Raw genomic sequence first — 11,910 nt, 5'->3', positions numbered from 1 at the left:
CTGCCTTCTGGCGTCACATGTTTATAAATTAAGCCTTGCCAGTGAGAAGTGGGGAAGAGGAATTATCTGTGGCATGGGAACGGTTAACTTGTTCACGGATGGGTCGAAGTTGGATGGAAAGGTTGGTGGGAGGGGGTTGGTCTTTTGTTAAGAGCTAAATGTAAGCAGCAAGTTTAGGTTGGCTGATCACTGCGGTATATTCCATGCCCAATTTAGTATTTTGTTGACGATACCAATTTCGGTTACGAGTGGCGAGCGTAGCTTTTCGAAAGTGAAATTAATCAAAAAGTACTTGCGTTCGGCCTAGAGATATACGCCGCCGATAAACGCCGCCGCCGCCGCCGATTAGGCTCGTTTTTCGCACGCCGCCGCCGAATGTCAAAAATATCGGCGCGGCGGCGGCGGCAGCGGCGTCCGGCGCGTTACTATATTTTCTACTCGTTTAAGACTGTTTAGGCCATTTATTGTTCATGTCGAAAATTGGTCGGATATGGTCGAAAGTGGTGTCAACGGATGCGCATCACTGCCAGTTATAAGAAACTAATTGCGAAATTTAACTCTTTCTAACTGTTCAAAAGTTATTTAAAAAAAAAAACAGGCGCTTTCAATGTCAGCTTAACACGACATCCAATTAACCAAGTTATTAAAACAAAAAACTAATAGAAAAGTTATATATCTAATAAATTTATATGCTTACTTTGCATATTTTTTTCAAAAAATTAATAATGAACAATGAATTCAAATAAAATGACCCAAGGCGAACATGTTTTCAAATTGTCCTAAAGTTGTTAAAAGAAGCAAATTAACCAAAAAAGGTGCCGATTTAAAAAAAAAATTATATTGCGATTGGCTGAAAGAATAAGCGAAATCAGTGACGCAAAATCCTTTAGTAGGTTCTAGGGGCCACTCCTTTGAAATGATTCTTACCTCATACTTAAGTTCAGGATATATGTACGTACAAGGGTTTGAAAAATCACTTGGGCTTACATTCAAACATGTTGTCTATTTGCGAAACTATACAATAGGGTCTGAAATGTTAATTTTGATTTTCACACTTAATCCTTCAACACCCAAGTCTCCCGGTTTGAGATTTCCTAAAGTTGGCGGCCCTATCCAAAACTAGTCCCTTGGAGTGAATCACATTGATTATAGCCTATCAACCAAGTTTAAATATCACCTACATGTTACGGCTCCTTTTACAAATGTGAATAAGTAGGCACATATATTTACCAGGTGAGGCTTTGTCCTTAGCAAGAACACTCAAAGTGGTGAAGGAAAAGCTTTCCCAAGACAGTCGAACTAAGGACCGTGTGTTCTACTACCCTTACGTAGTGAACAGTCGAACTATTCTGAAAACTGAAGCTACGCGGTCATCCATAATGAGCTCTTATATTATAAGGCCGGAAAACAGAAGTTAACATCTTTCAACTTAAAATCTGTCGACTTTCGTTCCAAAATATCGTTTTGATTTAACGAGGGCTATTGAAATCAATGTTGTGAACACAAACGTCTGCAAACTTTGGTCTACATTTTAAAAATTTTATCCAGGGTCCTTGTAAAATTTTAATTATGTAGATGCGCCGAAGATTATACGATTTTCACCCATTACGCAATGACATCCACTTAGACTGCTTATTATTTCGAGGGCGGCATCTTTGGCTGAATAGTCACTCCCTAACGTTTCAAGGTGTTTTTCTGGTGTAGCTCGGCAGCATAGCGCTACAAAAGCATCCGTTGGAAAGTCTTTGGAGCTACACCTAGAGCATCTAGGAAAGTGACGTCAACGAAGGTATGAGTTCGAAGTCGCAGTCCTATAGCTTCTGTGCTGGTATATGGTGTGAGGGTCAGGAGGCGTTGTAGAGACTGGTGGTCGGGATTGCTACTGTTCGCACATGGGGAATAGCTCTTAAAAACAGCCGAAACAACTGGAGGCGCCCTGTACCACGAGCTATCAATGGTCATTGTGGTTTGACAGGGCACTGTCCCATGGGTATCCATGCGTCTCAATATACTGGAAACTCCATCCTGCTGCAGCTGTATGGAGGACGATGAGATGGAATCACCACATCACTTTATGCTTGATTTCCCAGCTTTTTCCAGAACTAGGCGAAAGTACTTCGGTCGCGACTCACTTGGATCTCCCAATAATTTATCCAAAGTTGAGATCGGTATCATTCGGAGCTTTATCGTTGATACCGAACGATTCTCTAAGTAGCTAGATCTAAGTCTCCGTTATTTTTGTTGTATGTGGTATCACAACGGACCTTTGTGTTGTCCAAGTGAGCTTCCTTATCAGGGCAGCTACCACCTAACCTAACCTAACCTAACCTAAGCTTTGCCAGTGATAGCAGATGTAAGAAATCGATCGAGAACGCTTTGTGCTCTAGCCCTGTACTCTCGAGGCTAAGACTCCAGCTATTAGAAATGGCACAGCAGCAAGTAGCACAGGTCCTTAACATCTTCTAGTATTTGCCAAGAGGACGGAGTTATTGTATAACATAGATCCTGGTTTATGACATGGATTTCTGTTTGGTCGATGAGCAAACTTCTTTTAACACTATGGACTCATTCAGTCTGTGTGAGGTCCCCACCAACCAGCCAGTTCAACCTAACAATCACACTCATTCTAGAAAACATAACATCCGAGTTAAAAAAAACAAAACCCCAATAAACATTCCATGCACATATGTGTATGTATGTTTGTAAAATGACAAGTAGAACCACTTGAAAGATAACAAAATTTTATATGCGAGGTCACTTACGGTCATTTATGTCTACCTCAATTGTCTATCTCTTACAAAAATGCACTTCATAATCATAGACGTTCCGCGCTCCTCCAAATGCCTAATACAACTCGAACAAAACACATACAACATGCTGTTCCATAATTGCGGGTACTGAGACCCATGCGAGGAGATGTCGTGCAGAATATTTCATAGATAACATATATTGCAAATATTCGCGCTAAGTTCGAATTTATATTTAGCGGTTCAGACCAGGTATCGATGACAGTTGCAATAGAAACGTCTTTAAAGCTTGTACGGGCTTTTTCTAGAAAATTTACTATTAGCATCGTGTTATCAACACAAATTCAAGCTGAAACATAATATAAGGATTCGGTATAAAATGAAGTTGGATACAAAAAACGAGCCACCACAATATCAAAATGAAAAATTCTTCAAGACGGCGTTAGAAAATGGTTTGCGTGATATGAGCGTGGATATAAAGAAAATCATATTCGCTCAATCGAGTGGTGGTGGCGAGAATTATTGCAGTAAAATATATCGTGCTAGAGCTTTGTACAGGAGTAGCAAACGTCAGTTGGATGAAGAGTTGGCGTTGATTGTTAAAACTATTGTCATAACACCGGCTACACAATTTCTCGAGGAGTTGGCAGTCTATTTGCGTGAAAAAATATTCTATTTCGATGTACTGGGACGGTTGGAAGTTTTGATTGGGGATAGATCAAAGTTTGGACCCAAGTGCGTAAGAATAGTTACTGGTTATATTTTGGGGAATTTCCAAAGATAGTGGTGTGAGAAAAAGTGTCCAGTGCTAATATATTGAGTGCAGGGATGTGAAGGAAAAATGTTGATTTGAATATTTCCTTGTGTTGACATCCAGTCATCAACTTAGAGTTGGCAAATATTCATGTACCCGTGATTGCATCACATCGACTAAGCGATCACAATAGACCAAAGAGTTCAGCTTCGAAGAAATTACGGCATTTGCATCTCGTTCGCAGTCACGCTAGCCAAAAATGAGAATAAGAGAATCAGTCAGAGCTCTCGTTACAGGTACAGTTTACTGTGATAACATGAACCAATGAGCATGTGGTTTGCGTTTCCTCTATGTAGCACGAATAGCAGCGTATTGTTGCCGCAGTTTATTGTTCTAGTGTAATGATAGCTGTGATTGGATCTGTGATTAGGATTACTGCTAAGCGCGATTTTAAACTAAGATTACGATCATATGGATATGCTATCACTTCACAGTCACAATCACGAATAAAAATCGCAGCGACTGAGAAGTCGCAGTCACAAATCATGTTGTTCGTCAAAAATTGCGGGACCTGCTAGCACTTCATCAAGTCGTCGCTTGATTGCAAAATTGAACGGGCATAGTAAATTTGTCTCATTTCTATAGCGAAACGGTGTATTGATATGGTCCATGCAACGACTAGGAAATCGTTTATGGAAATTATGCGATAAGCTGAGGCGATTCGTAGCGCACTGGACAAAGCTCTTCGGCGCTTCGATATTTCATTGCATCCGTAAAATAATGTAGAACCTAAGCAGATGCTTTCTTATGTCGGCTCAGATTGCGTATGGAGTGTGCAGCTTACACACAGACCTTTAAACGTTTTTTGAGAAGGCACCACAACTGCGTTGCTGCAGCTGGGTGTTTCTACTTGGTGGCCCCAATCATCATATTCATGTATAATGGTGGGAGGATTACCGGAAACGTAGCCAACACGTCCTCCATTGGCATCATAAGGAAGAGGTGCGTTATCATTTAACTTCGGGAACGATCTGCTTTTTGCATCCGCTAGGTTGTTGTTGTTGTAGCGATAAGGTTTCTCCTCGATGGCTTTGGGGAGTGTTATCGATGTGATGGTCCTTTGCCGGATACAGACCCGGTAAGCTCCGGTGACACAGCACCATTAAGGTGCTAGCCCGACCATCTCGGGAACGATTTATATGGCCACATTAAACCTTCAGGCCATCCTCCCTCCCCACCCCCAAGTTCCATGAGGAGCTTGGGGTCGCCAGATCCCCGTCTGTTAGTGAAACAGGATTCGCCGCGATAGGTGAGTTTGACAGTTGGGTTTGGAGAAGATATATATTGTACTGGCAACCTGAAAGGGTTGCGCTACACAACCCCTTGACTCTGGTATTTTAGTCGCCTCTTACGATAGGCATACCTACCGCGGGTATATTCTGACCCCCTAACCCACTGGGGTTCCGCTAGGTCGTCGAGCGTTGTTGTATTTCACACTACCAAGGGTTTATATTAGTTCTTGTTCGCTGTTTGATAGCTTAGTTCGTGGGCATAGTTTCACCACGACACAAGGATTACGATTCGCTTTTCCACAAAGCCTTTTTTTTCGAAATTAAGATTTGTTTTAGCGCTGAGTCGAAATCTTTTTTTCTATCAGAAGCATCAAATCTTCCTCGCGCGTGGATAAACAGCCTTCGCATTCGTAGCTCCACAATGTTATTGTTCCACTAGAGTTATTTTGCATGTCCTAATCGCCCAATATCGCATGGTCTCCTCTAAAGTAGCGTTCGTCGCTTCGGTACTGCTTATGTAACAGCAGAGAGCCCTTGCGTGGCACGCTCTCATGGCTTAATGAGGTATGCTTCATTTGATGAATGGATGCACTATAGTGGACCAAAGAAGTTTGGTTGAGAGCCTTGTACTATAATCTGACTAGGGGGCACTTCACACTTCCACCGCCCAGCTAAAAAGTGTTAAGAGACCCAGATAAGTACTAAAATTTAATAGTTTGATCCAACCGAATCTAGACTTACGCAGAGCACCTTCGACTCCCCCACTGTTGAGCCCCAACTTTAGGCACCGCTTGCCCGTGTAAAGTGTCCTTCATAAAGGAACTACATTGTTTTCCATTAACTCCTCGAAATTTTAATTGGATTGATATTTCAGATGTTTATATACAACAAGAGATCCCGTACAAACAATAGTATTGGATGACCTTACACAATATGGTTTTAAATTAGCCAGTCGTCAAAATGGACGCGATGAGGCACATTGCGTGGTTTTACTGCAGAAGTTGGCCAAATTCCATGCATCTTCAATGGTGCTACTGGAAAAGGTGAGTGTAAATTTAAATATTGAAATGTTTTTGATTTCAGTACCAAGCTGACGCCAATTGGGAGCAACCAAGACTCAGTGCAGGTCTTTCCAAAGCTCTGCTGCTTAATACGGATATCGATATGAATACCTCTTCGGCCAGAGCGTCTCTATCTATTCGCATAACATAACCTTGCCAGCGAAGCCTTTGAACTTTTATTTATGGCCCCACGTTCATATCTACGTAAAGCTCATTCAGTTTATCATTAAATCTCTTTCTGTTACGATAAATACCATCTTCCCGAAACCAATTTTTTCATGCGCCGCCCTATTTTCTCGCGCCAACGCCCACGATTCCGAGCCATATATCGCAACAGGTATGACAAGAGATTTATAGAGCGTGACTTTTGTTCGTCGTGAGAGGACTTTTTTTTGTAAATAGCCTATTTAGTACAAAGTAGCACTTGTTGACAAGATTGATCATCCTTTGGATTTTAAGGTGACATTGTGTCTGATGTTAATGCGGATTCCCCGTCAATAGTGAAGTCGCTGGAAAGGTATTGTTTACTCGTATAACCACCTTTTCTCGTCTTTACCCAGGTCGTTTCTCAAACCCATGACTTCAATACCATCAGTATACGATAACAATCAGACGCTCTTATTATAGATTGCATAACTAAGGACTAGGTCTACTGCTAGAATTATCTTTCATAGGTTAAAGACATCGAATGATATGGAGTCGCTTTTTCTAAAGCCGCCTTTGGTTTAAATGACTTGGAAATCTCCCTCCCAATGCTTACGGAACTGGAACGTGTAAATCTACTCCAGCATTTGAAATATAGTTGATGAATATGTATATTATATTTGCTCGGTTTGAAGCTGCACTGATAACGTCCCATCCGATCATGGTCAGTCGTAAATTAGTCTTAATATTTTCATTGCCACTTTATCAGTTCCAATAGTCATAATAGAAATAAAAATAAAATTTTTTTAATGATGTTAAATTTAAAAAATACTTAAGGCATTGATTGACTCTGGAATTGTAAGGTGCAGGAGTTTCGGTTAAAGAACCCAATAGAATTTGTGGAAAGCTTATTTTGATATCAATCAGTGAAAATCTTCATTAACTGACGCCAATTGGGAGTACCAAGGGATATCAAATCTTCTTCCAACTCGATGTGCCAACTTAGTGGAAGTCTCCCCTTCCTCTGCTCGCAAATACAGATGTCGATAGATATATTGTTTTGAACGTAGCGTTCTCGTCCACTGATATAACATCCAGCGAAACCTTTGGGTTTTATTTGGACTATCCTCATATGTGCACAAAGATCATCATTATACCTTCTTCGATACCATCCGTCGGCATCACGGTAAGGACGCCCAGGACGCTCGTAGAATTTGTATCTTGAAGGGCCCTCTCATCTTCTCTTAAGACCTTCCATAGTTCCGAGCCATACATCAGAGCACAAATGACGTGCAATTTGTACAGCGTAATTTATGTTCGTCGAGATAGGACTTTACCAATCAAATGCCTACTCAGTCCAAAGTAGCTTTTGTTCGTTTTATTTCTAAGCTGACATTCTTTTCGTAAAGTATGAAGGGATAATTCCACCTCGATATTCTCCATTAAGATGCTTAGGGGAGGAAGCTCTCCCTGCAGAAAAAGTGGGAAACAGTCAAGCAAACCATAGTTTTTACGGGCTTAATGACTGAATCCCGAACTGGTACTGATCTGAATCACATCGAGACAGTTGCAGCAATATTTGTATTAAAAAGCATTTAAGGCTGAGCTATATGTATTTAAATTAATCAATAAAGAGCTGCAACTGCTTCAGAACCCTCTTCGACTGAACGAACTCGTTCTAAAGAGCTGCAGCGGTTTGAGCATACCTTCTCTCAGTAGCTATTACCTTAGTCTTTCTGATAACTTTAAATAGAAAGGTTTCTCACACCTCACCTTAATGCAAGGCTAAACATACAACAAAAACAAGAATTTAGATCCGAGGATAGTACTCAAGGCATTAACTACAAGGCACTACTAGTATCGCATGATAATCTTCGATACAACTTCCTTCCAGCAAGAAAGAATTGGAAATATAAAGAGATAACATAGAGATCCGGCATCCCTCGGAAGGCTCTAAAATGGCATACGCTGTAGGAGCAGGAGCCTTAGCAAGACTCCTGTGCACGCTCATATTTATACATTTCCAATACCAGCGAATGTGCTTCCATCATGGGAGGCTTGTAAACCAATCATTAATTAGTACCTGTTACACAGGGTAGCCATATTTTTCGATAGGCAGGCGGTCTGTCGGTCCTGCGAATATAATACGAAGACTTGTTGCAGGGACATCGTACCATACATAAAAACGTAATGGTCTATGAGTTAGAACGGCAAGGTTATTGATATCGTACGAACAAAGAAAGATCTTTGATTCTTGCAATTCACCATGGATCACATCTCGTGTGGCACCGGACCCTAATTGCGGAGCGGAGCACCCACTTTGTGACTATCCAACTCGCTCTCGACACACAATGAAATTTCTTGGGAACCCCTCGGGGTGCCCTCAGAACTAAAGGATGTTAGGCCTGCCAAGCACTCCCGGCGTGTAAGGGGGCTTAGAATATACCCGAAGAAGATATGCCTGTCGTAAGAGGCAACTAAGATTCGGAAATGATTCAAGGGGTTGCGAATCCTGTTTCTTTAGCAGGCGAGGCTCTGGCGACCCAAGTTCTTCATGGAACTAGGGGGTGAGGGCCGGATGGCCTAGAAGGGTAAATGTAGCCATATTAAATTGTTCCCACGATGGTCGGGCTTGTGCGTTTATGGCGCTTGTAACCGAAAGTACCGGATCTATATCCAGCAAAGGACCAACAAGATCGATGACTCCCCAATACCTTCGGGGAATATCTTTATCACTAAAACAACAGCAACAACACGCCTGGCGAGCTTCTTAAATACTTACACGAAACAGAGAGGATACAGTCGGATGTGGTTGAGGCCAGCCAACCAGTTATAGTCGAGAAAGGAAAGCCATGGCGACACTTGTAATACTTGGCATTATGCCACCAAGTGTCCAATGATAAAAACCTGCTTGATACAAGTAAACTAGAAGAGTTTGTTCAGGGTCCTCGGAAAAACCTGCTAACACTTTTTGCAAATAATGTATCCCAGTAGGTTTTGCATAACTGTAAGAGGGTGCTGCGTGAAGCTGGGTACCCGGCCACAGGAACATTGACGGCAACGGAAAAGCGGATGAAATAGCAAAGGCAGGCGCATCATTAGACATCACGGAAGAGTCAGGGTGCATCGACTACTCACATCAATTAAAAGAGATATTCTCACCTATCTTAGGAAAATAGAAATCCGTGATTGGTACTCTACGGACACCTGTAGAATCACCAAACTATTCTGGCTAGAGTAAACCAGAAAGAACCGATGATCTACTAAATAGGTCTAGGAAGGAAATATACAGAATCACGGCCACTATTACAGGGCACTGACCGTTTGGCCCACACACGGGTAGAATGGGTATCCCCTACAATGAGAGGTGTAGGAGCTGTAGACAGGAGGGTGCCGAGGAAACGGTTACTCACTTTTTCTCCGAGTGCCCAGCCCTCGCGAATTTTCGGTCACGAACTCTAGGCAGCTATGTATTGGCGGACTTAAGGGCGGTGTCAAACTGCCGCATCAAGGACACCAGTAGATATATTGTTTTAACCAAGTGGTTTGAATAAAATAATACGCAGGGTACATCAGCCAAAAATATAATTGGTTCCAGGAGAAAGTGCATCAAAATGGCGCCTAGAGCGCGGCTATAAAGCCGGGCAGCACAACAACAAACAACCAACCAGGTTTTGCACCCATGTCTTCAGAAAAAGCAAACTACCACAAAAACTCGATTGCCGGCTTCGATATTTTAAAACAAAATTTCTTGTTTTTGGCTTAATAGTGACTTTATTCTAATTGAAACCATGGCACCACACCAGAAGTAAAAAAACTGTCGCAGTGTTGCTAAAAATTTATTTATTTTAAAACTCATTTCAGGATCCCTGCATACGCGAGCACTTCACCACCGGCATGTTGGATGAGCAATATATATGCACCAATCAGCGGTTTATAAATTTCATGACACTACAACTGCGCACACTCGCCGACGTTGTGTCCAAGTGGGTTGGCTTCGAAGCAATTGCCATCAAATTATATCGACACTGCGACAATATTACAGAAAACCTTGTTAAAACAGGACGAGCCATACCCGGTGAACTGACAGTGTTAAATCATGGCGATTTATGGGTTAACAATTTTATGTACAAATACGATGCGGAGGATCCGGGAAAGCCCACCGATGTGGTTTTTGTAAGTTTGAAGAGTTTGTTCAATATAAATTTGAGTTAACAAATTTTGCCCCTTACCACTTGTAGATCGATTTTCAGACCAGTTTCTTTGGCAGCCCTGGTTGTGATATAAATTTCTTTCTTAATAGCAGCGTACAATTGAATGTACTCGTAAATCGGCGTGACTTCCTCGTGCGTACCTATCATCAGACTTTGCGTAATGCGCTCGAACGGATGCATTACGAACACATTCCCACATTGCATGGCATTCAAGTGGAGATTCGTGTACGCGATTTGTATGGTTTCTTTTCGTCGTATGCATTTTTACCAATGGTCGCTATGCGTAAAGAGGATTCTTGTGATAACAGTATTGAGGCATTGACAGATTATGAATTCGCTCGTAAGAAAGTTCAATTGATGTTCTCTTCGAATCCACGCACCACAGAGACTTTACGATATGCAATAAAGCATAGAAAACGCTACAAGTATTCATTGGTTGCATTTTACATTTTCGGTACTTTCATAGGTTATTGGTTTAATGTTGTATTTGTTGTATTATAAAATAAAAAGTTATCTTTTATATTATTTCAACAGACAATTTATAATTTTTGAGCAATTTTTAAAAATTAATCACCCTGTGGGGACAAATTTTGAATTATTGCATACTTTCAGGCGTTAAATTTAGCGCAGGTTAAGGCTCGGTTTATCAGTAGTTGGTTAAGCTAAGTAAGCTTGCTCCAACTTCATTCTCCAATCACTATCCAACATTTGAGAAATTTTGTAAAATTTATAGTTCTCGAGTTGATCTCCAACGTCATTAGCATTTTCAAATTAATATCCAACCTTTGAGAGATTTTGAGAAATGTACAGTTCTCAAATGAATATTCGACATGTTTCTCCAGTTGATATCCTACATTGGATATCGAGTTGAAGTTAAGTTGAAAAAAAATCTCCAAAGTGGTACCACCAAAGCCACCATCTATTTATTGTGAGAAATAAACACCTGATTGAGAGTAGTAATAAAGCGTAATTTATCAAAAAAAAATTATATATATTTTATTTTATTTTCGTGAAACTACTGTAGTATTGGAATCTTACACTTGAGCCCAGTCAAAGAACCACAAGTTGGGAACGATCATTTTTTCAACATAGCTAATAGCATTTTTCGCTTATAAAAAATGTCCTCTTTTGCTGAGTACACTATGATTCTCAAGTTAAGGCACTGTTTCGTAACAACTCTAAACTCCTCTTGACCTTATAGCAGAGCCGCCTCTGAGTTCACTAAGCGTCTCCGTTTATAACGTATGTGATTTTGCGTTCTACTCATGTAAGTTTTTAGCAATATATGTATAAGGCGAACATTTTTCCTTGGTCATACTTATGTATGTTTATTTACTGCAAACATACAAAAAACAAGTAAGGAAGTCTAAATTCGGGTGAAACCGAACATTACATACCCAGCTGTACACTTGAAATGCTGTTGTTGTTTGTTTTGTGTGCTTAATAGTGTTACAAGGCTGCGCAATAATACATATACATATGGATCTATTCTGAACCAATTTTTCTTCGAGTTATGGCTCCCGAAATATAGAAAATTGCTTAGTTATAAAAGAGGCGGTGCGACGCCCATTTTTTAAAATTTGAAGTTTTCCTATTTATTGTTATAAATCCACTTGGGAAATGAAATACCATTGGTATAAAACTCTTTTTTGCAAAGATATAGCTTATCTATTTCGTCCACGGCCCTTTTAAAAATCT

General features: G+C 40.7%; 1 protein-coding gene across 1 annotated transcript; it reads left to right on the top strand.

Moving 5' to 3' along the window:
* Positions 1 to 2,835: 2,835 nt before the first annotated feature.
* On the top strand, positions 2,836 to 10,713 carry LOC137248725 (uncharacterized). The gene is made up of 4 exons (XM_067779634.1): positions 2,836 to 3,482; positions 5,668 to 5,836; positions 9,863 to 10,174; positions 10,240 to 10,713. Exons 1-4 carry the CDS (start codon positions 3,127 to 3,129, stop codon positions 10,711 to 10,713), a joined length of 1,311 nt encoding a protein of 436 aa, XP_067635735.1. The 5' UTR covers positions 2,836 to 3,126.
* The last annotated feature ends 1,197 nt before the right edge of the window (positions 10,714 to 11,910 follow it).

The sequence above is a fragment of the Eurosta solidaginis genome, chromosome 4 (genome assembly GCF_040869045.1).
Source record: "Eurosta solidaginis isolate ZX-2024a chromosome 4, ASM4086904v1, whole genome shotgun sequence".
Classification (NCBI taxonomy): Eukaryota; Metazoa; Arthropoda; class Insecta; order Diptera; family Tephritidae; genus Eurosta; species Eurosta solidaginis.
The sequence above is the reverse complement of the archived record's forward strand: the minus strand, read 5'-3'. Positions and strand labels throughout refer to the sequence as shown.

Coding starts and splice junctions, on each gene's coding strand:
- LOC137248725 (XM_067779634.1), top strand. CDS start 3,127: ATGAAGTTGGATACAAAAAACGAGCCACCACAATATCAAAATGAAAAA. Junction 3,483..5,667: donor AGATCAAAGTTTGGACCCAA/GTGCGTAAGAAT, acceptor TTGATATTTCAG/ATGTTTATATACAACAAGAG. Junction 10,175..10,239: donor AGCCCACCGATGTGGTTTTT/GTAAGTTTGAAG, acceptor TACCACTTGTAG/ATCGATTTTCAGACCAGTTT.